The sequence below is a fragment of the Nerophis lumbriciformis genome, linkage group LG08 (genome assembly GCF_033978685.3).
Source record: "Nerophis lumbriciformis linkage group LG08, RoL_Nlum_v2.1, whole genome shotgun sequence".
Taxonomy (NCBI): Eukaryota; Metazoa; Chordata; class Actinopteri; order Syngnathiformes; family Syngnathidae; genus Nerophis; species Nerophis lumbriciformis.
In genome coordinates this window covers 45,782,846-45,806,565 of record NC_084555.2, presented here as the reverse complement: position 1 = coordinate 45,806,565, position 23,720 = coordinate 45,782,846, and the positions used below count along the sequence as shown (strand labels likewise).

General features: G+C 43.4%; 1 protein-coding gene across 1 annotated transcript; it reads right to left on the bottom strand.

Annotated features, from left to right (window-relative positions):
- On the bottom strand, window positions 1-22,145 carry vti1b (vesicle transport through interaction with t-SNAREs 1B). Its single transcript, XM_061969041.2, has 6 exons — window positions 21,776-22,145; window positions 21,646-21,704; window positions 13,076-13,261; window positions 8,576-8,749; window positions 1,926-1,987; window positions 1-1,760 (listed from the first exon to the last, which is right to left on the bottom strand). Exons 1-6 carry the CDS (start codon window positions 21,870-21,872, stop codon window positions 1,667-1,669), a joined length of 672 nt encoding a protein of 223 aa, XP_061825025.1. The 5' UTR covers window positions 21,873-22,145; the 3' UTR covers window positions 1-1,666.
- Window positions 22,146-23,720: the final 1,575 nt, after the last annotated feature.

The window sequence follows — 23,720 nt, the reverse complement described above, 5'->3', positions numbered from 1 at the left end:
TAGTAGGTTGCACAGTGAAGTACATATTCCGTACAATTGACCACTAAATGGTAACACCCCAATACGTTTTTCAACTTGTTTAAGTCGGGGTCCACTTAAATTGATTCATGATACAGATATATACTATCAGATATATACTATCATCATAATACAGTCATAACACAAGATAATCACATTGAATTATTTACATTATTTATAATCCAGGGTGTGGAGGGGGGCGCCTGATGTAAGTGTCAAAAAGACAGCCAAAAGAGTTTGATATGAGAATAAATCTAAAGTTAAAATATAGGGTAGAAATGCACCCATTTGCAGGAAATGTATTCTTGATTTTCAAAATGTTCTTTCAAGGCTTGCATGTCTACATTAAAACATTCTTCTTCATACTGCATTAAAATATATGCTACTTTTAAACTTTCATGCAGAGAAGGAAATCACAACAAAAAAAAAAATCACTGTTTTCATACGGTGTTGATGTGGAAATTTTTGCCTTGCATTTTGATGGTGTGGGCGTGTGGCACCGAATGGAGATAAGCGTCTTGACAGACGTCACAATATTTGAACAATGATGACAACTGTTGTCTCTGTCGTGTCCGTGTGTCGAAAATTGTTATGCGCTTATTTTTTTATTTGATTTTGTGCGTGGCATAGATTTGCCGTGCGCAGAGGACGCTTGAGCAGGCGCGCACCTTAGCGGCTGCGCTAGCATCACAGCTAACGTTAGCCATGCCGCTACCTCGCTCTCTGCTGGGAGAGGACGTATACGTATGTGACGTATGACGTGACAGTATGTGACGTGTGTAAGAAGGTGCGCTCGCTGTCTGTAAGAGGGAGACACAGGCTAGAGTGAGAAGAGCCTGTCGTGTAATGCCAGCAGCTAAAAGCAACTGCGTGAGAATCCACAGACCTGTGGATGTGTTGAAGGTGTGCTGGAAAATGCGGAACGGAAATTACGGAGCAGCAGAAAAGTGGAATGTATTATTTAAATCTGTGCGTTGGAAAACACGGACCGGAGTTTTTTTTTAAACTGGATCTGGATCAGCATTTTCCCATGCCTTGTCGATACGCAATTTTTGGCAAATATCGGCAGGCGATCCGATCCAAATATCGGATCGGGACATCCCTAGCAGAGAGCCTTGCTTCTTAAGTTTTTATTCGCAACTTAAACCATTACAATTAGCCAAAAGACTTCTCTTATCTCAAAGCACTCTTAAGTTGAGGTACCGCCGCGATGAGACGGCTGGTTTAAAAAAGAAGTAGGTAGGTTTAGTCTGTATAAACAAGCAAAAGAAGCAAGCATGCATCTCATTGCAGTGCCTACTCAACATTTAGTAAGAAAAATAGTGGCTCGTGTTATCACAGCTGAGAAATCATAATTAAGTGTGCTACACAGTCTCCAACTGAGTAAGCATAAAAATCATCAATCAGCAAGTTGGCGATTACCTCATCGAAGCTGCTGAGCCAATCAGAGGTCATCATGCAGACTTCCAGTTTGTGCATCCAGTGTCACTTGAAAAAACACCCCGTGGTCTGCACCAGGAAAACCCTTCTGAGGGACTTTGTCATAAATACTTTCATTGGCCTCTGGTGGCTCGGTCCATGAAGAACTCCAGCGTCGTCCTTTTGCCAAGTCAGGTGAAGATTTGACCTGAAACCCGGACTACTGTTCTCATTTTCGGAAGAATTTGAGGTAAACGACAGCGCCCAGGACAGCGAGTTCCATCAGGATGATGACACCCAGCAGGAGCTTGTTTGTCATGAGCCTAATGGAGGCAATGAAAAGCATGCAATGCGTCACCAAATACTTCGCTGATTCCATTTACAAAAACTGATTTAGGCGCGCGGTCACACGCGCTGTGCCTCAGCCCACTTAAACACCTGGCCATTTGGTTGGCAAGAAGACCCAACAAATCAGGACTTGCACTTACCGCCGAGACATAGAACGAAGGATCTTTCGCGAGCGACTGAGGTTCTCTCCTGTATTCACCAACTACAAACAAAAGAACATCATCAATAATAGGAATATTTCCCAGATTCTTAATCTTTTACCATTTGGGGTTTAATGGGGACCTTTTAGGTACATTTGTCACTCTATTTTTGGCTTCAACTTGGATTGTGTTACTTAGAATGTAATGACATTTCCTAAGAGCAGGCATGTGATTTGACCACAATGAAAAAGACTGAAAACATTTCCGGGGGTCTGGGGGACGAAGGCCCAGGGCGGTGCCCTGGTGGGGGGACAAGGTGGGCGACGCCCCCCGAAGCTCCTGGTTTTTCACCAATTTAACATGCTAAAATGAACAAAGACAGCACCATTTGAAGAAAATATTTTAGTGTTTAAAGACATGAAAACATCATTAATAGAACATACCTTGCTTCAAGTTGTTTCATATGTTTTTGGCGTTTCGTATGTACTTCCAAAGCCTTGAAACCTCGTGATCCATAGTCAATATTATCATGACACCACGTGCACAAAACCTTTCCGGGATGATCGATTTTCCGAATAAAATCACCGAACAAAGTCGTAACTTCCTTCTTCCCAACAGTATCAGTGATTTCCCTTTCCATCCAGTCCCATCGAAACTTATTTTTGACATGTTTATCAATTTCTTTTACTCGTAAAGCGTCCTTTCTCTCGAGAACCGACATCGTTTACATATGGAAAATGGCGGTAATAACCATTATGTATGATGACGTTATTAACGTCATCATTCATAACAGATGTCCTGATTGGTCACAAGGAACATATCGACCAATCAACTACGGCGTAATATAAACTACGTCTCGAATCTTGATTTAGGGTCGGGAAAAAAAACGGAAAAACGGGAGATAATTTTTTTTTCCCCCGAGATTAAAAAAAGACGGAATTCCGACTTTAGACGAAAAAATCACATGCCTGTAAGAGGGTTTATTTCATGTTCAATTTGAATATTTTTGCTTTTAGTTCTTTGAAAGATCAGTGATAATAATAATAATACCACCACCATAACATTTGACAACCAAACAATTACACAAGGCGACTTGGTAAAGAATGTGGGTATTTTCTTCGACCCAACTCTCTCCTTTGAGTCACACATTAAGAGTGTTACTAAAACGGCCTTCTTTCATCTCCGTAATATCGCCTTTCATCAATTCATGCTCATAGACTTAGCTTGGACAGACCTAGTATGAGCGCTTGGTGCAAAGGTTCTAACTCTTTATCCTTTAAAGGGGAACATTATCACCAGACCTATGTAAGCGTCAATATATACCTTGATGTTGCAGAAAAAAAGACCATATATTTTTTTAACCGATTTCCGAACTCTAAATGGGTGAATTTTGGCGAAATAAACGCCTTTCTAATATTCGCTCTCGGAGCGATGACGTCACAATGTAAAGCAATCCGCCATTTTCTCAAACACCGAGTCAAATCAGCTCTGTTATTTTCCGTTTTTTTCGACTGTTTTCCGTACCTTGGAGACATCATGCCTCGTCGGTGTGTTGTCGGAGGGTGTAACAACACGAACAGGGACGGATTCAAGTTGCACCAGTGGCCCAAAGATGCGAAAGTGGCAAGAAATTGGACGTTTGTTCCGCACACTTTACCGACGAAAGCTATGCTACGACAGAGATGGCAAGAATGTGTGGATATCCTGCGACACTCAAAGCAGATGCATTTCCAACGATAAAGTCAAAGAAATCTGCTGCCAGACCCCCATTGAATCTGCCGAAGTGTGTGAGCAATTCAGGGACAAAGGACCTCGGTAGCAGACGAGCGAGCTAAACCCCCTATCGACCCTAGCTTCCCTGGCCTGCTGACATCAACTCCAAAACTGGACAGATCAGCTTTCAGGAAAAGAGCGCGGATGAGGGTATGTCTACAGAATATATTAATTGATGAAAATTGGGCTATCTGCACTCTCAAAGTGCATGTTGTTGCCAAATGTATTTCATATGCCGTAAACCATAGTTGTTAGTTTCCTTTAATGCCAAACAAACACATACCAATCGTTGGTTAGAAGGCGATCGCCGAATTCGTCCTCGCTTTCTCCCGTGTCGCTGGCTGTCGTGTCGTTTTCGTCGTTTTCGCTTGCATACGGTTCAAACCGATATGGCTCAATAGCTTCAGTTTCTTCTTCAATTTCGTTTTCGCTACCTGCCTCCACACTACAACCATCCGTTTCAATACATTCGTAATCTGTTGAATCGCTTAAGCCGCTGAAATCCGAGTCTGAATCCGAGCTAATGTCGCTATAGCTTGCTGTTCTATCCGCCATGTTTGTTTGTGTTGGCTTCACTATGTGACGTCACAGGAAAATGGACGGGTGTTTATAACGATGGTTAAAATCAGGCACTTTGAAGCTTTTTTTAGGGATATTGCGTGATGGGTCAAATTTTGAAAAAAACTTCGAAAAATATAATAAGCCACTGGGAACTGATTTTTAATGGTTTTAACCATTCTGAAATTGTGATAATGTTCCCCTTTAACACAGATCTGGGCAAATAAGGCCCGTTAAGCTTTTCAATCAGGCCCGCCGGACATTCCCTAATATATTTTTTTAGATCTTTAAAGGCCTACTGAAACTCACTACTACCGACCACGCAGTCTGATAGTTTATATATCAATGATGAAATCTTAACATTGCAACACATGCCAATACGGCCGGGTTAACTTATAAAGTGCAATTTTAAATTTCCTGCGAAACTTCCGGTTGAAAACGTCTAGGTATGATGACGTATGCGCGTGACGTCGATGGTTGAAACGGAAGTATTGGGACGCCATTGTATCCAATACAAAAAGCTCAGTTTTCATCGCAAAATTCCACAGTATTCTGGAAATCTGTGTTGGTGAATCTTTTGCAATTTGTTTAATGAACAATGGACACTGCAAAGAAGAAAGCTGTAGATGCGATCGGTGTATTAGCGTCTGGCTACAGCAACACAACCAGGAGGACTTTGACTTGGATAGCAGACGCGCTATCCGACGCTAGCCGCCGACCGCATCGATGATCGGGTGAAGTCCTTCGTCGCTCCGTCGATCGCTGGAACGCAGGTGAGCTTCGGTGTGGATGAGCAGATGAGAGTTGGCATAGGTGGAGAGCTAATGTTTTTATCATAGCTCTGTCGAGGTCCGTAGCTAAGTTAGATTCAATGGCGTCGTTAGCAACAGCATTGTTAAGCTTCGCCAGGCTGGAAAGCATTAACCGTGTAGTTACAGGTCCATGGTTTAATAGTATTGTTGATTTTCTGTCCATCCTTCCAGTCAGGGGTTTATTTCTTTTGTTTCTATCTGCAGTTAAGCCCGATGCTATCACGTTATCTCCGTAGCTAAAGTGCTTCACCGATGTATTGTCGTGGAGATAAAAGTCACTGTGAATGTCCATTTCGCGTTCTCGACTCTCATTTTCAAGAGGATATAGTATCCCAGGTGGTTTAAAATACAAATCCGTGATCCACAATAGAAAAAAGAGAGAGTGTGGAATCCAATGAGCCCTTGTACCTAAGTTACGGTCAGAGCAAAAAAAGATGCGTCCTGCACTGCACTCTAATACTTCACTCTCACGTTCCTCATCCACAAATCTTTCATCCTGGCTCAAATTAATGGGGTAATCGTCGCTTTCTCGGTTCCAATCGCTCTCGCTGCTGGTGTGAACAATGGGGAAATGTGAGGAGACTTTCAACTTGTGACGTCACGCTACTTCCGCTACAGGCAAGGCTTTTTTTTTTATCAGCGACCAAAAGTTGCGAACTTTATCGCCGTTCTATACTAAATCCTTTCAGCAAAAATATGGCAATATCGCGAAATGATCAAGTATGACACATAGAATGGATCTGCTATCCCCGTTTAAATAAAAAAATGTCATTTCAGTAGGCCTTTAAGATGGAAACTGTAGCTGCCATTATGATGTGCAGTGATGTTTTCAAATTACCGTAATTCTAAAGTATTACAATGGTTGGAATCTGCGTTTTTACATGATATACTAGTTACTATGGTAATCTAATTAGTTACTATGGTAATCTAAGTCACAGCTGCTCGGACGAGGCACCAAGCAGAGTGTTTCCACAGCCAGCCTGAAAATGGCGGGTGTCAGGGACAGACGCAGAAGGAGATTTTTACAGCAAAGTTCTAAAGCTTAGTGAAACATCAGATGTATCAAATCGTAGGTGTTTTTTTTTTTTTTACCCTTTGCGTTCATATTTCGCTGTGTTTTTGTTGCGTTTTGCTTGATTGTAAAATATGTCGATGGAGAGGGGGTGTGACGTTAATATGTTGTCAATATTCAGTGTTATATCGTTCATAGTTACCGTATTTTTCGGAGTATAAGTAGCACCTGCCGAAAATGCATAATAAAAAAGGAAAAAAACATATATAAGTCGCACTGGAGCCCGGCCAAACTATGAAAAAAACTGCGACTTATAGTCTGAAAAATACGGTAATATTGTAAATCCCACATTCTTTATTTTCAAGTACATTCTGGGTGTCTCATTCAGTAAAAAAGTGAAATTCCATTCCGTTTTTTAAGGTTGTCTGTCATAACGTTTTTCGCATTAGTTTTGTATTAGTGTTCCTAAAAACAGGACCCAAGCACACATACTGTACAGCAGATTGTCACAGCTTGCGTGTGTCAACCCCCAGACACATTTTTTTCTCTATAAATTTGACCACTCGAGTCAAAATAATTGCCCAGACCTGCTCTAGCATGAGGAGCGTACACACAGGAAGGAATGATTATGTTCTTTTGTGGTGTAAAAAAGAATGTGTCCATCAATAAATGTTAACCATAGAATTTAATCATTCATACACCGTATCGAATCTTAATGAATCGTTCTGTATTTTTATTTTTTTTAATTAAATAAACATAAAAAACACAAGATACTATGGCGTCACATTAGTGCCAAAAATCCGAGCGCATAAAAACTGTTATCGCGCGCTGAGTCTCCACTTCGTGCGCGCGCGACACCCTTTTGCGCGCGCGTGGTGCCTTTTTGCGCGCGTGCGGTGCCTTTCTGCGCGCGCGCCGTGCATTTCTGCGCGCGCGCCGTCTCGGTCTGTGCGCGCTCTGTGTACTCCTGGCATCTCTCCTCGCGCTGTCATGTTTCTTTTTGGCACTTTGGGGGCGGGTATGCTTAGACGGCCCCTTCTTTCTGATTGGTCAGGCGAAAAATGCTGAAAAATGCTCAGAGCCAATCAGAAGTATAGCAGGGCGGGTCATCGTCAATATGTATCAAGATTTACGGAGGAAGAAGTGGATAAAAAAATGTCGCGCGCTGATGAAGGTTATTTCATACCACATAAACACAATACAGGGTAATATAAAATGTGACCCAAATAAATAATAAGACAACAAACACCATAATCACATCTTTCAGCCAGAACTGGTCCACCAGCAATAACATCCAACCATAACATTATTTTATATTTTCACTTCTTCTTGAACATTTGTTTTCTAATTTATGGAATTTCTTTTGATTCAGCCATAAAATTAATGAAATAATCTTTGAATTTTGTTTTTAAAATGTTAAAGATAGCTTTTAATAATGTATTCTGAAACAGTTCAAGATAATCAGAGAACTGACTAACACTGACCCTACACAACTATGTTGCACAATTAAGTCTTTTTTTTTTTAAAGCGAAAGAGGTAATTTCAACAGGTACAGCATCCTATGTCATATCTACATGTAATAAGATTTGTAACAAGGCAAACCGTTTGTAAATTGGTCGAAAATCGAGAAAGTTATGGTAATTTAATTATGTCATGTACCATTGACATCAATGTAATGATTGAGGGTAGCTGTCCGAGGTAAGATGGCTACAACGTTGCTACGCTGGAGAATGATTGGTCATATGAAAAATGCTCAGAGCCAATCAGAAAGGAGGGGCTGTCTAAGCATACCCGCCCCCAAAGTGCCAAAAAGAAACATGACAGCGCGAGGAGAGATGCCAGGAGTACACAGAGCGCGAGCAGAAAGGCACCGCGCGTGCGCAAAAAGACACCATGCGCGTGCAAAAGGGTGTCGCGCGCGCGCACGAAGTGGAGAGTCAGCGCGCGATAACAGTTTTTATGCGCTCTGATTTTTGGCACTAATGTGACGCCATAAGATACACTTACAATTAGTGCTCCAACCCAAAAAACCTCCCTCCCCCATTTACACTCATTCACACTAAAGGGTTGTTTCTTTCTGTTATTAATATTCTGGTTCCTACATTATATATCAATATATATCAATACAGTCTGCAAAGGATACAGTCCGTGAAGCACACATGATTGTGCGTGCTGCTGGTCCACTAATAGTACTAACCTTTAACAGTTAATTTTACTCATTTTCATTAATCGTAACCCTTGTATCGCGATGCAAATCGGATCGTCCATCACGAAGAGATTTACATCTTTAGGATGGAGATATCCGCTGCCGTTATCAGTCTGGGCAAATCCCAGCTCATTTGGATGAAGTCAAAATTGTTCTATAAAAATCTTGGCAACGTAGCCATGGCTTGAATTCATATTTCGGGATCCCAAATAAACAACAAATAAATGGCAACAGGTAGGAAAAGTGAGTTTGGTGTAATGTGATCCCCTTCAAGACCATCCTAACTTACTCTGTTCCTGCTGCGGTTCAGTTGTTCCCGTTGTTCTCCCAGCTCCTCGATGATGTCCGTGCCGATGTGCTCCGTCTCGGCGGCGAGGCGCTGACTTCGATCGATGCTCTGGCTGGCATTGTTCAGAGACTCGGTGCCCTGCAGGAGCAAGGCCCTCTGCGACTGTAAGTTCGTCTGCACAGGGGGACAAATAATGACCACTTTTGACTCGCTCAAGCAGGACTATTGAACAAAATTGTTCTCAGGGCAACATTTACAGAAAACTAAGCAAGGGGGGCCAGACTTCTGCCTTCACCATTATTAGACTTAGACTTCCTTTTTATTGTCATTCAAATTTGAACTTTACAATACAAATAAGAACAACACTTTGTTGCATTAGCTCATGGTAGAGCAGGATAAAAAAGCAATAAGGTGCAGATATAAATACCGTATTTTTCGGACTATAAGTCGCAGTTTTTTTCATAGTTTGGCCGGGCTCCAGTGCGATTTATATGTTTTTTTCCTTCTTTACTATGCATTTTCGGCAGGTGCGACTTATACTCCGGTGCAACTTATACTCCGAAAAATACGCTAAATAGATTACTGTACAGATAAATATATTGCACCTATGCATCCACATTTATGGATGTATGTTGTATTGTCTTTATATTCCAGCGAGTTAATCCATTTTTGGGGGGAATTGAGGGGATTATTATGATGCGTTCAAGAGTCTTACGGGCTGAGGGAAGAAGCTGTTACAGCAGTGGTTCTCACCCTTTTTTCAGTGATGTACTCCCTGTGAACATTTTTTTTAATTTAAGTACCCCCTAATCAGAGAAAAGCATTTTTGGTTGAAAAAAAGAGATAAAGAAGTAAAATACAGCACTATGTCATCAGTTTCTGATTTATTAAATTTCGATACAGTCGATCATAATATTTTATTAGAGCGTATCAAAACACGTATTGGTATGTCAGACTTAGCCTTGTCTTGGTTTAACTCTTATCTTACTGACAGGATGCAGTGCGTCTCCCATAACAATGTGACCTCGGACTATGTTAAGGTAACGTGCGGAGTCCCCCAGGGTTCGGTTCTTGGCCCTGCACTTTTTAGTATTTATATGCTGCCGCTAGGCGACATCATACGCAAATACGGTGTTAGCTTTCACTGTTATGCCGATGACACCCAACTCTACATGCCCCTAAAGCTGACCAACACGCCGAATTGTAGTCAGCTGGAGGCGTGTCTTAATGAAATTAAACAATGGATGTCCGCTAACTTCTTGCAACTCAACACTAAGAAAACGGAAATGCTGATTATCTGTCCTGCTAGACACCGACATCTATTTAATAATACCACCTTAACATTTGACAACCAAACAATTACACAAAGCGACTCGGTAAAGAATCTGGGTATTATCTTCGACCCAACTCTCTCCTTTGAGTCACACATTAAGAGTGTTACTAAAACGGCCTTCTTTCATCTCCGTAATATCGCTAAAATTCGTTCCATTTTGTCCACTAGCGACGCTGAGATCATTATTCATGCGTTCGTTACGTCTCGTCTCGACTATTGTAACGTATTATCTTCGGGTCTCCCTATGTCTAGCATTAAAAGATTACAGTTGGTACAAAATGCGGCTGATAGACTTTTGACAAGAACAAGAAAGTTTGATCATATTACGCCTATACTGGCTCACCTGCACTGGCTTCCTGTGCACTTAAGATGCGACTTTAAGGTTTTACTACTTACGTATAAAATACTACACGGTCTAGCTCCGTCCTATCTTGTCGATTGTATTGTACCATATGTCCCGGCAAGAAATCTGCGTTCAAAGAACTCCGGCTTATTAGTGATTCCCAGAGCCCAAAAAAAGTCTGCGGGCTATAGAGCGTTTTCTATTGGGGCTCTATAGTACTCTGGAATGCCCTACTGGTAACAGTTAGAGATGCTACCTCAGTAGAAGCATTTAAGTCCCATCTTAAAACTCATTTGTATACTCTAGCCTTTAAATAGACCCCCTTTCTTGACCAGTTGATCTGCCGTTTCTTTTCTTTTCTCCTCTGCCCCCCCTCTCTTGTGGAGGGGGAGGACATAGGTCCGGTGACCATTGATGAAGTGCTTGCTGTCCAGAGTTGGGACCCAGGGTGGACCGCTCGCCTGTGCATCGGTTGGGGACATCTCTGCGCTGCTGACCCGTCTCCGCTCGAGATGGTCTCCTGCTGGCCCCACTATGGACTGGACTCTCACTACCATGTTAGATCCACTAAGGACTGTTCTTTCACAATATTATGTCACTCGACAGCCATTGCTTTCCGTCTCCCCTAGAGAGGGGGGGTTACCCACATATGCGGTCCTCTCCAAGGTTTCTTATAGTCATTCACATCGACGTCCCTTATGTGGGCTTTGTACCGAGGATGTCGTTTTGGCTTGTGCAGCTCTTTGAGACTTTTGTGATTTAGGGCTATATAAATAAACATTGATTCATTGATTGATTGCCGGCAGTAAGTCGGACACGTTTCCAGTGAGGGTTGGACTCCGCCAAGGCTGCCCTTTGTCACCGATTCTGTTCATAACTTTTATGGACAGAATTTCTAGGCGCAGTCAAGGCGTTGAGGGGATCTGGCTTGGTGGCTGCAGGATTAGGTCTCTGCTTTTTGCAGATGATGTGGTCCTGATGGCTTCATCTGGCCAGGATCTTCAGCTCTCACTGGATCGGTTCGCAGCCGAGTGTGAAGCGACTGCGATGAGAATCAGCACCTCCAAGTCAGAGTCCATGGTTCTCGCCCGGTACCTCGGAGTCTTGTTCACGAGTGGGGTAAGAGTGGATCGTGAGATCGACAGGCGGATCGGTGCGGCGTCTTCAGTAATGCGGACGCTGTATCAATCCGTTGTGGTGAAGAAGGAGCTGAGCCGGAAGGCAAAGCTCTCAATTTACCGGTCGATCTACGTTCCCATCCTCACCTATGGTCATGAGCTTTGGGTTATGACCGAAAGGACAAGATCACGGGTACAAGCGGCCGAAATGAGTTTCCTCCGCCGGGTGGCGGGGCTCTCCCTTAGAGATAGGGTGAGAAGCTCTGCCATCCGGGGGGAGCTCAAAGTAAAGCCGCTGCTCCTCCACATCGAGAGGAGCCAGATGAGGTGGTTCGGGCATCTGGTCAGGATGCCACCCGAACGCCTCCCTAGGGAGGTGTTTAGGGCACGTCCGACCGGTAGGAGGCCGCGGGGAAGACCCAGGACACGTTGGGAAGACTATGTCTCCCAGCTGGCCTGGGAACGCCTCGGGGTCCCACAGGCAGAGCCGGACGAATTGGCTGGGGAGAGGGAAGTCTGGGCTTCCCTGCTTAGGCTGCGGCCCCCACGACCGACCTCGGATAAGCGGAGGAAGATGGATGGATGGATGGATGATTGATTGATATAACAGTGCAAAATATTGCTCATTTGTAGTGGTCTTTCTTGAACTATTTGGAAAAAAATATATAAAAATAACTAAAAACTTGTTGAAAAATAAACAAGTGATTCAATTATAAATAAAGATTTCTACACAGAGAAGTAATCATCAACTTAAAGTGCCCTCTTTGGGGATTGTAATAGAGATCCATCTGGATTCATGAACTTAATTCTAAACATTTCTTCACAAAAAAGAAATCTTTAACATCAATATTTATGGAACACGTCCACAAAAAAATCTAGCTGTCAACACTGAATATTGCATTTCTTTTCACAGTTCTTTTCGACAGACATTTTAGTGAGGGTCAAACCATCATGGCATGTGGGAAATTCTAAGTTTGTGGTAATGAATGGAATAGCCTACTTGATTTGATGTTCAGTTTATGAACTTACATTAATATTTTGTTGAAGTATTATTCAATAAATATATTTATAAAGGATTTTTGAATTGTTACTATTTTTAGAATATTTAAAAAAAAATCTCGTACCCCTTGGCATCAAGTACCCCCATTTGAGAACCACTGTGTTACAGAACCTGGAGGTTCTGCTACGGAGGCTGCGGAACCTTTTTCTAGAGTCCAGCAGTAAAAACAGTCCTTGGTGGGGGTGGGAGGAGTCTCTGCAGATTTTCTGAGCTATTATTTCGAGAACCAGCATTCTCTAGTGGACATTTGGTGTTGGTCTATTTTGAGAGAGGATAAAAACAGCCCTGTTATGCAAAAGACAATTGCATAGCTTTCAGGAGGTTTAAATGTCAATGCAAGGATCTGACACTGTTTACACTGGTCCAAGTTCCTTTATACAACAGGAGTGCGCTAAAGTTCACAATAATTTGTCGGTCTTAAGTTGTGAACTGAACTCGGAGGACAAGTCTGGTGTCATTTCCAGTTGAATGACCCTGCATAGAGCAATGAGTCACCAATAAGAGCTCTTTCCCAGCAGATCTCCTGTTCATTGTCACATAAATACCGAGCTGTTTATCACCTTCAACAAGTATGTTTGCATAAATGAATTCCATTCCCACCCCTGATAAAAAACCCAAACTGACGTGTCCACAGTTCCAAACTCACACTTTGTTGGTTTTGTGATGAATAGACGCCAAAGTGACTTCCATCTGACTGCGCAGAACCCGGGTTAGAGATTTTCATGTCCCTCTGCAGCTTGGCCAGGTCCCGTTGGTACAAGCGCAGCTTTGTCCTCATCGGATTTTTGAACGACTGCGGCGCATCCTGCAGCTCTTCTTCCATTCCTTGTAGCTGAAATGACAGGGTATTATTGTGTTATACAAAACCCAAAACCAGTGAAGTTACCACATCGTGCAAATCGTAAATAAAGACAGAATACAACAATTTGCACATCCTTTTCAACCTATATTCACTTGAATAGACTGCAAAGACAAGATACTTACCGTTCAAACTGCTAAATTTTCTTATTTTTTGCAAATATTAGCTCATTTAGAATTTGATGCCAGCAACATGTTTCAAAAAAGCTGGCACAAGTGGCAAAATAGACTGAGAAAGCTCATCAAACACTTACTTGGAACATCCCACAGGCTAACTGGGAACAGGTGGGTGCCATGATTGGGTATAAAAAGCAGCTTCCATGAAATGCTCAGTCATTCACAAACAAGGATGGGGCGAGGCTCACCACTTTGTCAACAAATGCGTGAGCAAATTGTCTAACAGTTTAAGAACAACATTTCACAACCAGCTATTGCAAGGAATTTAGGGATTTCACCATCTACGGTCCGTAATATCATCAAAAGGTTCAGAGAATCTGGAGAAATCACTGCACGTAAGCGGCAATGCCCATGACCTTCAATCCCTCAAGCGGTACTGCATCAAAAAGCGACATCAGTGTGTAAAGGATATCACCACATGGGCTCAGGAACACTTCAGAAAACCACTGTCAGTAACTACAGTTTGTCGCTACATCTGTAAGTGCAAGTTAAAACTCTACTATGCAAAGCGAAAGCCATTTATCCACAACACCCAGAAACGCTTCGCTGGGCCCAAGCTTATCAGATGGACTTATGCAAAGTGGAAAAGTGTTCTGTGGTCTGCGGAGTCCCCATTACAAATTGTTTTTGGAAACTGTGGACGTCGTGTCCTCCGGACCAAAGAGGAAAAGAACCATCTGGACTGTTATAGGGACAAAGTTCAAAAGTCAGCATCTGTGATGGTATGGGGGTGTATTAGTGCTCAAGGCATGGGTAACTTACACATCTGTGAAGGCACCATTAATGCTGGAAGGTACATACAAGTTTTGGGGCAACATATGTTGCCATCCGAGCAACGTTATCATGGACGCCCCTGCTTATTTCAACAAGACAATGCCAAGCCACGTGTTACATCAACTTGGCTTCATAGTAAAAGAGTGTGGGTACTAGACTGGCCTGCCTGTCTAATCCATTGAAAATGTGTGGCGAAATATCCATCCATCCATCCATTTTCTACCGCTTATTCCCTTCCGGGTCGCGGGGGGCGCTGGAGCCAATCTCAGCTACAATCGGGCGGAAGGCGGGGTACACCCTGGACAAGTCGCCACCTCATCGCAGGGCCAACACAGATAGACAGACAACATTCACAGTCACATTCACACACTAGGGCCAATTTAGTGTTGCCAATCAACCTATCCCCAGGTGGATGTTTTTGGAGGTGGGAGGAAGCCGGAGTACCCGGAGGGAACCCACGCAGTCACGGGGAGAACATGTAAACTCCACACAGAAAGATCCCAAGCCCGGGATTGAACTCAGGACCTTCGTATTGTGAGGCAGATGCACTAACCCCTCTTTCCACCGTGCTGCCTGTGTGACGCAATATGAAGCCTAAAATAGGTCAACAGAGACAACAACTTAAGCTGTACATCAAGCAAGAATAGGAAAAAATTCCACCTGAATAGCTTAAAAAATGTGTCTCCTCAGTTCCCAAACGTTTACTGAGTGTTGTTAAAAGGAAAGGTCATGTAACACAGTGGTAAAAATGCCCCTGTGACAACTTTTTTGCAATGTGTTGCTGCCATTAAATTCTAAAAAAAATTAAGTTTCTCAGTTCGAACATTAAATATTTTGTTGTTGCAGTCCATTCAATTGAATATAAGTTGAAAAGGATTTGTAAATCACTGTAGTCTGTTTGTATTTACCATTTACACGTTGTGCCAACTTCACTGGTTTTGGGTTTTGTATATGTGTGATGTCCAATTAAAGTACTGGTGGGATTTGTAAGACCAGAACACATAATCTTTCTTTTAATGCATTCTAAATCGCAAATAAACGTTAGTAAAAGTCAGCTAATAATGGGAGTCAATCAGAGTTGGTCTATTCTGCCGATAAAACGCTCTAAAAACATCCAAACACCTCCTTCAACTTTTTATGTACACGTTGTAAGAATATATGTAATGTAGCAACAGGCACATTCATAACAATATGTAAAATGTATGTATTTTGCCCCTTTTTAGGAATACGGCGGTGCATTAATTTCACAGACCTATCACAATGTTTGCTTTTCCCTTCAAAAACAACAGACCTACTACTCACGGCAGACTTCACGAGAGACGACAAAAACTACTTTGGGACAAATCCGGATACTTCTATATTTTAGCCTGAATATAAGGAGGATGAGCAACAAGTTTGAGAAGCTGTGTGCTAAGCAAACAGAGATTCAATGAAACACTAAGCATCATGTAGCAGTAGTGCTAAGTGCTGAACAAGATATACAAACTACAAACAGAATTAAACAATCACTTACTGTACAATGTTTGCCTCACTGGAATGCTGACTGATGGGATTATTTCACTTTACCTTTTTCTGTGTTGATTGAGTTGTGTTGAAGCAGCAAAAAAGGACATTATATGAAGAGTTTCTGTCTCTGATGGTTGATATAATAATGTAACTGCATCATAAAGCCTACATGAACTCCATGGTGTTCAGGGATGAATAGTCTCTCCTATTGCTATTGTACTATTTTTTCAGCTATAGCTACATTAATCATTAGTAATGTAGACTATTTTTTTAATGCCTGGCTGGTGATCGACTGACACACCCTCCGAGATCGACCGGTAGCTCGCGATCGACGTAATGAGCACCCCTGAACTACAGGCTTCCCAAATGCTGTAATAAATTAAGCATGATGAGTTGAGCATATGTCAGCATGTGGCCCCACTTTTAACTCTTTTTTTCAAATGCTTATTGCAAACACTTACTTAATTTGACTTTGTAAGTCATTATTTTGACTTAGTAAGTCATAATAATGACATACTTAGTATCTCAGGTAACTAGGACTGTTTTGTTTTTACTTTACGGAAAAAATATCGAGATATATATCGTATATCGCCATTCAGCAAATGGAGCAGAAAACACAACCAAAAAATTTAGGCTTGTTAACGCGACGAAACTGGCCTACGTCACCACAGTCTGTAGTCTATTGCCCCCCCAGGCTGTGGTGGCAGCGACGAGGTGGAGACGTGATGGCGACAGGCCGAGTTACACCGATCCTTACACCCACCCACCCCCTTCCCCGGTCTGTCCGCCGGAGAGACACCACCTTAACTAACACATTTTCTGGAGGAAACACTGGTTTGGGAACAACAGCAACTCAGCCACGAAGTGGTAGGCCACGTAAACTGACAGAGAGGGGTCAGCGGATGCTGAAGCGCATAGTGCAAAGACTTTCTGCACAGTCAGTTGCCACAGAGCTCCAAACTTCATGTGACCTTCCAATTAGCCCACGTACAGTATGCAGAGAGCTTCATGGAATGGGTTTCCATGGCCGAGCAGCTGCATCTAAGCCAGGTGTCGGCAACCTTTACCAGTCAAAGAGCCATTTTGACCAGTTTCGCAAATTATAGAAAACAATGGGAGCCGCAAAAATTTTTTGAAATTTTAAATGAATTAACACTGCATACAAAGTTCTTTTTTTGCTTTGTGCTATGTATAAACCAGGGGTCTCAGACATGCTGCCCACACCTTCATATGGAATTTGGAAGCTGTGCGGCAGCGTATAGCACCCACAACAACCAGCGTGCCTGATCAGCCACACGTTGTATGGGGTTTCCGCTTGCTCACGTAGGTGACAGCAAGGCATACTTGGTCAACAACCACACAGGTTACACTGACGGTGGCGGTATAAAAAAAACTATAACACTCTTACTAATAATGCACCACACTGTGAACCCACACCAAACAAGAGTGACAAACACATTTCGGGAGAACATCTGCACAGTAACTCAACATAAACACAACGGGACAAATACCCAGAATCCCATGCAGCCCTAACTCTTCCGGGATACATTATACACCAAACCCCGCCCACCTCAACCGACGCACAGAGGGGGGGGGGGGGGGGGTTTGGTGGTAGCAGGGGTGTATAATGTAGCCCGGAAGAGTCAGGGCTGCATGGGATTCTGGGTATTTGTTCTGTTGTGTAAAGGTGCAGATGTTCTCCCGAAATGTGTTTGTTATTCTTGTTTGGTTTTGGTATAAAGTGTGGCGCATTATTAGTAAGAGTGTTAAAGTTGTTTTATATGGTCACCGTCAGTGTAACCTGTGTGGCTGTTGACAAAGTATGCCTTGCTGTCACATACGTGTGCAAGCAGAAGATGTATATTGTATAAAAAGTGTTGGGCTGGCACGCTGTTAATACAGATTGTAGAGAGCGCCAAATGTAGTACCATCATGGCACGCCCTTATTATATCTGTAAGGGTGAAAATCGGTGAATATTAATCCCGGGAGTTTTCTGCGAGAGGCACTGAAATCCGGAAGTCTCACGAGAAAATTGGGGGTTTCAGCAAGTAAGCTGCTGAGCCGCATCAGTGATCAAAAAGCCGCATGCGGCTCCGGAGCCGCGGGTTGCCGACCCCTGATCTAAGCCATACATCACCAAGTCCAATGCAAAGCGTGGGATGCAGTGGTGTAAAGCACGTCGCCACTGGACTCTAGAGCAGTGGAAATGCGTTCTCTGGAGTGATGAATCACGCAGTTCCATATGGCAATCTGATGGACGAGTCTGGGTTTGGAGGTTGCCAGGAGAACGCTACATTTTGGACTGCATTGTGCCGAGTGTGAAATTTGGGGTAGGAGGAACCATGATGTGGGGTTGTTTTTTTAGGAGTTGGGCTTGGCCCCTTAGTTCCAGTGAAAGGAACTTTGAATGCTCCAGGGTACTAAAACATTTTGGACAATTGCATGCTCCCAACCTTGTAGGAACAGTTTGGAGCGGGCCCCTTCCTCTTCCAACATGACTGTGCACCAGTGCACAAAGCAAAGTCCATAAAGACATGGATGATAATGTTGTGTCGTTCGTGAACGATTCGTTCGAAGGAACGAATCTTTTGGGTGAATGTACTGAACCGAATCACTTCATGAACTGATTCGTTCCTTTCTCAGTTCAGTTGAGCTCCGCCGCGACCATGCCGGTATGAGTGGAACTGGCGCATTCTGTGACTCACTGACGTCGGCGAACGACGCAGCCAGCTACTCATCATGGGGGCGGGGGGAGGGACTGAGCGAACGATTCGTTCACCGCGGATTAACGACATGAATCACTCAGTGAACGACAACGCTCTCGCTTTCTGCTCTGCTCGCCCCAATGCCGCGGGTGATTCTCCTCCCGTCGCGGGGATATGTTTCATGCCATTGGCATCCGTTCTCCATTCATTCTCCAAGCTAACGGCTAATGTTGACTCAAGCCACATGAAAACAAACACCGTCCCCGTTATCTCAACACATCAAGTTATGAGAGTAGAGGAGACAGAAAGAAAGTCAGTGCAGGGCAAGGCTGAGCAGCAGCGACCCGAGGGGGAGGGGCGGGGGGTAAAGTGTAGGGCAGGCTGTTTGAGAAGATTTAAAATAAAAATAATAACTAATGTATGTACATATACATAGGCTATTATTTATCTTGATTTTTATATTATTTAAGCTATTTATTTTCCTTTTTATTGCATATTTAAGTTGATATTTCCATTTTTATATTTTTAAATGTAAGCTACAGAAATTTTAGTTTTAATGTTGGCTTTTCTGGCACTTGGTTTAATATTTGTTTTGTTTTATTTAAGGTAGCCTATTTATTTTCTTTTTGTTTGCACATTTAAGTTAATATTTTCTTTGTTATATTTTTAAACGTAGGCTACAGAACATTTAGTTTTTATGTTGGCATTTCTGGCTCTCCCCGGGGGTGGATGAGATCCGCCCGGAGTTCCTTAAGGCTCTGGATGTTGTGGGGCTGTCTTGGTTGACAAGACTCTGCAACATCGCGTGGACATCGGGGGCGGTACCTCTGGATTGGCAGACCGGGGTGGTGGTTCCTCTCTTTAAGAAGGGGAACCGGAGGGTGTGTTCCAACTATCGTGGGATCACACTCCTCAGCCTTCCCGGTAAGGTCTATTCAGGTGTACTGGAGAGGAGGCTATGCCGGATAGTCGAACCTCGGATTCAGGAGGAACAGTGTGGTTTTCGTCCTGGTCGTGGAACTGTGGACCAGCTCTATACTCTCGGCAGGGTCCTTGAGGGTGCATGGGAGTTTGCCCAACCAGTCTACATGTGTTTTGTGGACTTGGAGAAGGCATTCGACCGTGTACCCCGGGAAGTCCTGTGGGGAGTGCTCAGAGAGTATGGGGTAACGGACTGTCTTATTGTGGCGGTTCGCTCCCTGTATGATCAGTGTCAGAGCTTGGTCCGCATTGCCGGCAGTAAGTCGGACACGTTTCCAGTGAGGGTTGGACTCCGCCAAGGCTGCCCTTTGTCACCGATTCTGTTCATAACTTTTATGGACAGAATTTCTAGGCGCAGTCAGGGCGTTGAGGGGATCTGGTTTGGTGGCTGCAGGATTAGGTCACTGCTATTTGCAGATGATGTGGTCCTGATGGCTTCCTCCGGCCAAGATCTTCAGCTCTCACTGGATCAGTTCGCAGCCGAGTGTGAAGCGACTGGGATGGGAATCAGCACCTCCAAGTCCGAGTCCATGGTTCTCTCCCGGAAAAGGGTGGAGTGCCATCTCCGGGTTGGGGAGGAGATCTTGCCCCAAGTGGAGGAGTTCAAGTACCTCGGAGTCTTGTTCACGAGTGAGGGAAGAGTGGATCGTGAGATCGACAGGCGGATCGGTGCGGCGTCTTCAGTAATGCGGACGCTGTATCGATCCGTTGTGGTGAAGAAGGAGCTGAGCCGGAAGGCAAAGCTCTCGATTTACCGGTCGATCTACGTTCCCATCCTCACCTATGGTCATGAGCTTTGGGTTATGACCGAAAGGACAAGATCACGGGTACCAGCGGCCGAAATGAGTTTCCTCCGCCGGGTGGCGGGGCTCTCCCTTAGAGATAGGGTGAGAAGCTCTGTCATTCGGGGGGAGCTCAAAGTAAAGCCGCTGCTCCTCCACATCGAGAGGAGCCAGATGAGGTGATTCGGGCATCTGGTCAGGATGCCACCCGAACGCCTCCCTAGGAAGGTGTTTCGGGCACGTCCGACCGGTAGGAGGCCACGGGGAGACCCAGGAAACGCTGGGAAGACTATCTCTCCCGGCTGGCCTGGGAACGCCTCGGGATCCCCCGGGAGGAGCTGGACGAAGTGGCTGGGGAGAGGGAAGTCTGGGCTTCCCTGCTTAGGCTGCTGCCCCCGCGACCCAACCTCGGATAAGCGGAAGAAGATGGATGGATGGATGGATTTCTGGCTCTTAATTTATTTGTTTTATTTTGAAGGTATTTCTTTTCTTTTTGTTTGCATATTTAAGTTTACATTTTCTTTGCTACAGAACATTTAGTTTTTATGTTGGCATTTGTTAAGGGTTTCTTAATTTAATACTTGTTTTTGCAGTAAACAAACGAGGCCTATTTATTTAACTGTTGATTGCAAGCATTTTCGTAGGCTATAACTATTTTTTTTATTTCCCACTTTTATTTATTTCTTATTTTCATTTCAGTGCAATAAAACATATTTAACAACAGGACTCGCGAACCTAAGGACGTCACATTGAGGCTCTCGTTCAGTCACTGTGCGTGTCGTTCATTGGGTGCTGAGGGCTTGTGTCGTTCGCGAACTGACACACACCGAGATCTGCCGCTGGGGAAGCTGTTACTGACTGACTCATGATTCGCCGACCTGCCCACAGAACTGCTGCTGCAGAAGTGATTCGATGAACGAATTTTTTGAACAAATCAATTTAAGGAACTGATACAGTCAAAAGAACTGCCGATCCCATCACTAATGGATGACAGAGCCTGGTGTGGATAAACTTGACTGGCCTGCACAGAGTCCTGACCTGAACCCGATAGAACACCTTTGGGATGAATTAGAACGGCGACTGAGAGCCAGGCCTTCTCCACCAACATCAGCTTGTGACCTCACCAATGCGCTTTTGGAAGAATGGTGGAAAATTCCTACAAACACACTCCGCAACCTTGTGGACAGCCTTCCCAGAAGAGTTGAAGCTGTAATAGCTGCAAAAGGTGGACCCACATCATATTGAACCCTATGGGTTAGGAATGGGATGGCACTTCAAGTTCATAAGTGAGTCAAGGCAGGTGGCAACATAACAAGAGGAGTGACAGGTTATGCAGCTCTTGTGTTACATATTAGATCACGCAGGTGAACCTATTGACTTTTTAGCAAGCTAGCCAACAGTTGTCATTTCAAAAACAAACAAGGCGGCTCACAATTTCCTCAGCCTCGCCCTTCCTCTCGTCGAAGGCCCTCAGCATGCTCTTCTTCTCCTCTGCAGGCACACAAAACACAAACAGTTTAAGTGTGAAAGATAAACAACTACAGCTAGCCAATAATGTTTACCTGCATGGCTTCTCAGCAGCCTGTCCGGCATTAGCTTCAACTCCTCATACAATGACTTGTACATTTCGTGCAACTTCTCAAATTCCTCCGACGACATCTTAGTTGCTTTGTGACTCAACGTTTGCTCACTTTTTTTGATGTAGCGACTTGTCCAGGGTGTACCCCGCCTTTCGCACGAATGCAGCTGAGATAGGCTACAGCACCCCCCCGCGACCCCAAAAGGGACAAGCGCTATAAAATGGATGGATTTAGGACAACTAAGTCCCACCGATAGTTGTGACTATCTTAGACGTTTGCCTTCGTAAACAAGCACATAGATCTCGACGAACGAGACAACCATTGAATCACTTCCGCATGACGGCCCACGTGACTAAAGTTGTCCCTTAGAACCGCCATACCAAAAATCGAGTGAAATATTTTGAGTGTCAAATGAAACAAGTATAATGTTACCTCCTTCCCATGTGTACAATGTGACACGAATCTGACATTTTTGGAGCTGGCCTAAACATTTAAATGAACCGAATAAGTATTCTGATCAGGCGCTGCTAAGACCTCTTTTACCGGTGTCTTCTGTGTACATTTTTTTTTTTTTAATTGAACAAACATCCACAAAATAATGCACACAAAGGTCAAGACACTTTCAACATCAGCGAAACATGTCAAGGAAAGACAACAAAAGCTAATACAAAGAGAGTATTAAATAATAATAATAATAAATTTAAAAAAAAAAAGCGACCCCGAAAGGGACAAGCGGTAGGAAATGGATGGATGGATGAAAAAAAATACAAATAAGGGAGACAAAAGGGTCTACCTAAATCACTTTAAATATTTTTTAACAAAGATATCAATTTAAGGGCTTTTGTACTCTAAACCAGTGGTCCCCAACCACCGGTCCGTGGATCGATTGGTACCTGGCCGCACAAGAAAAAAAAAATAAATAAAATAAAAAAAAATATATATATATATATGTATATATATATTTTTTTTTTTTTTAATTAAATCAACATAAAAAACACAAGATACATATACATCAATATAGATCAATACAGCCTGCAGGGATACAGTCTGTAAGCACACATGATTGTATTTCTTTATAACAAAAAAACAAAAAAACAAAAACAAAAACAAAACAAAAAAACATAAACCCCCCGGTCCGTGGGACAATTTTGTCAAGCGATGACCGGTCCGCGGCTACAAAAAGGTTGGGGACCACTGCTCTAAACCAGTGGTCCCTAACCTCTTTTTGCACCAGGGTCCGGTTTAATGTAGGCATTATTTTCAGGGACCGGCTTTCCTCTTGTGCCAGATAAAAATACAGCAACAGTATGTGCATAAAAAATACAACTCACTATAATCATAATAATAACAATAGATTTTATTTGTAAAAAGCACTTTACATTGAGTAAACAACCTCAAAGTGCTACAGTGTATTAACAAAATTAAATAAGAAATAAAAAGATAATAAAAAATAAAGAAAAATAAAAACTAGAACAGCCAAATAGCTAATACTAGTATGCATATATCTAAAAAAAAAAAGGCTTTTAAAATTTTTTTTAAAGAAGGGTTTTTAAGCCTTTTTTAAAAGCATCCACAGTCTGTGGTGCCCTCAGGTGGTCAGGGAGAGCGTTCCACAGCCCGGTCTCCCATTGTTCGTAGCTTTGTCCTCGGAGGTTGGAGGAGGTTAGCCTGAATGGAGCGAAGGTGTCGTGTGGAGGATTTGGGGGTGTGTAGTTCTTTGAGGTAGAGGGGGGCATTTCCATGGAGGCACTGGTGGGCTAGTAGGGAGACTTTGAATTCAATCCTGAGTGGAACAGGAAGCCAGTGAAGGGATTTGAGAGTTGGTGTAATATGGTCATATTTCCGCACTCTCATCAGGATCCTAGCAGCACTATAACACTTAATTAGTGGGAGCCCTGGGCTTGTTTCTTTGCCATGAGATGCGGAT

Excerpts from the sequence above, each read along its gene's own strand:
- vti1b (XM_061969041.2), bottom strand. The coding sequence starts at position 21,872 with ATGTCGTCGGAGGAATTTGAGAAGTTGCACGAAATGTACAAGTCATTG. Across the intron at positions 1,988-8,575 it reads TGAACCGCAGCAGGAACAGA|TTGGTGAATACAGGAGAGAA; the intron begins GTAAGTTAGGAT and ends TTTTGTTTGTAG. Across the intron at positions 1,761-1,925 it reads CTTCGTTCTATGTCTCGGCG|GCTCATGACAAACAAGCTCC; the intron begins GTAAGTGCAAGT and ends TGCCTCCATTAG.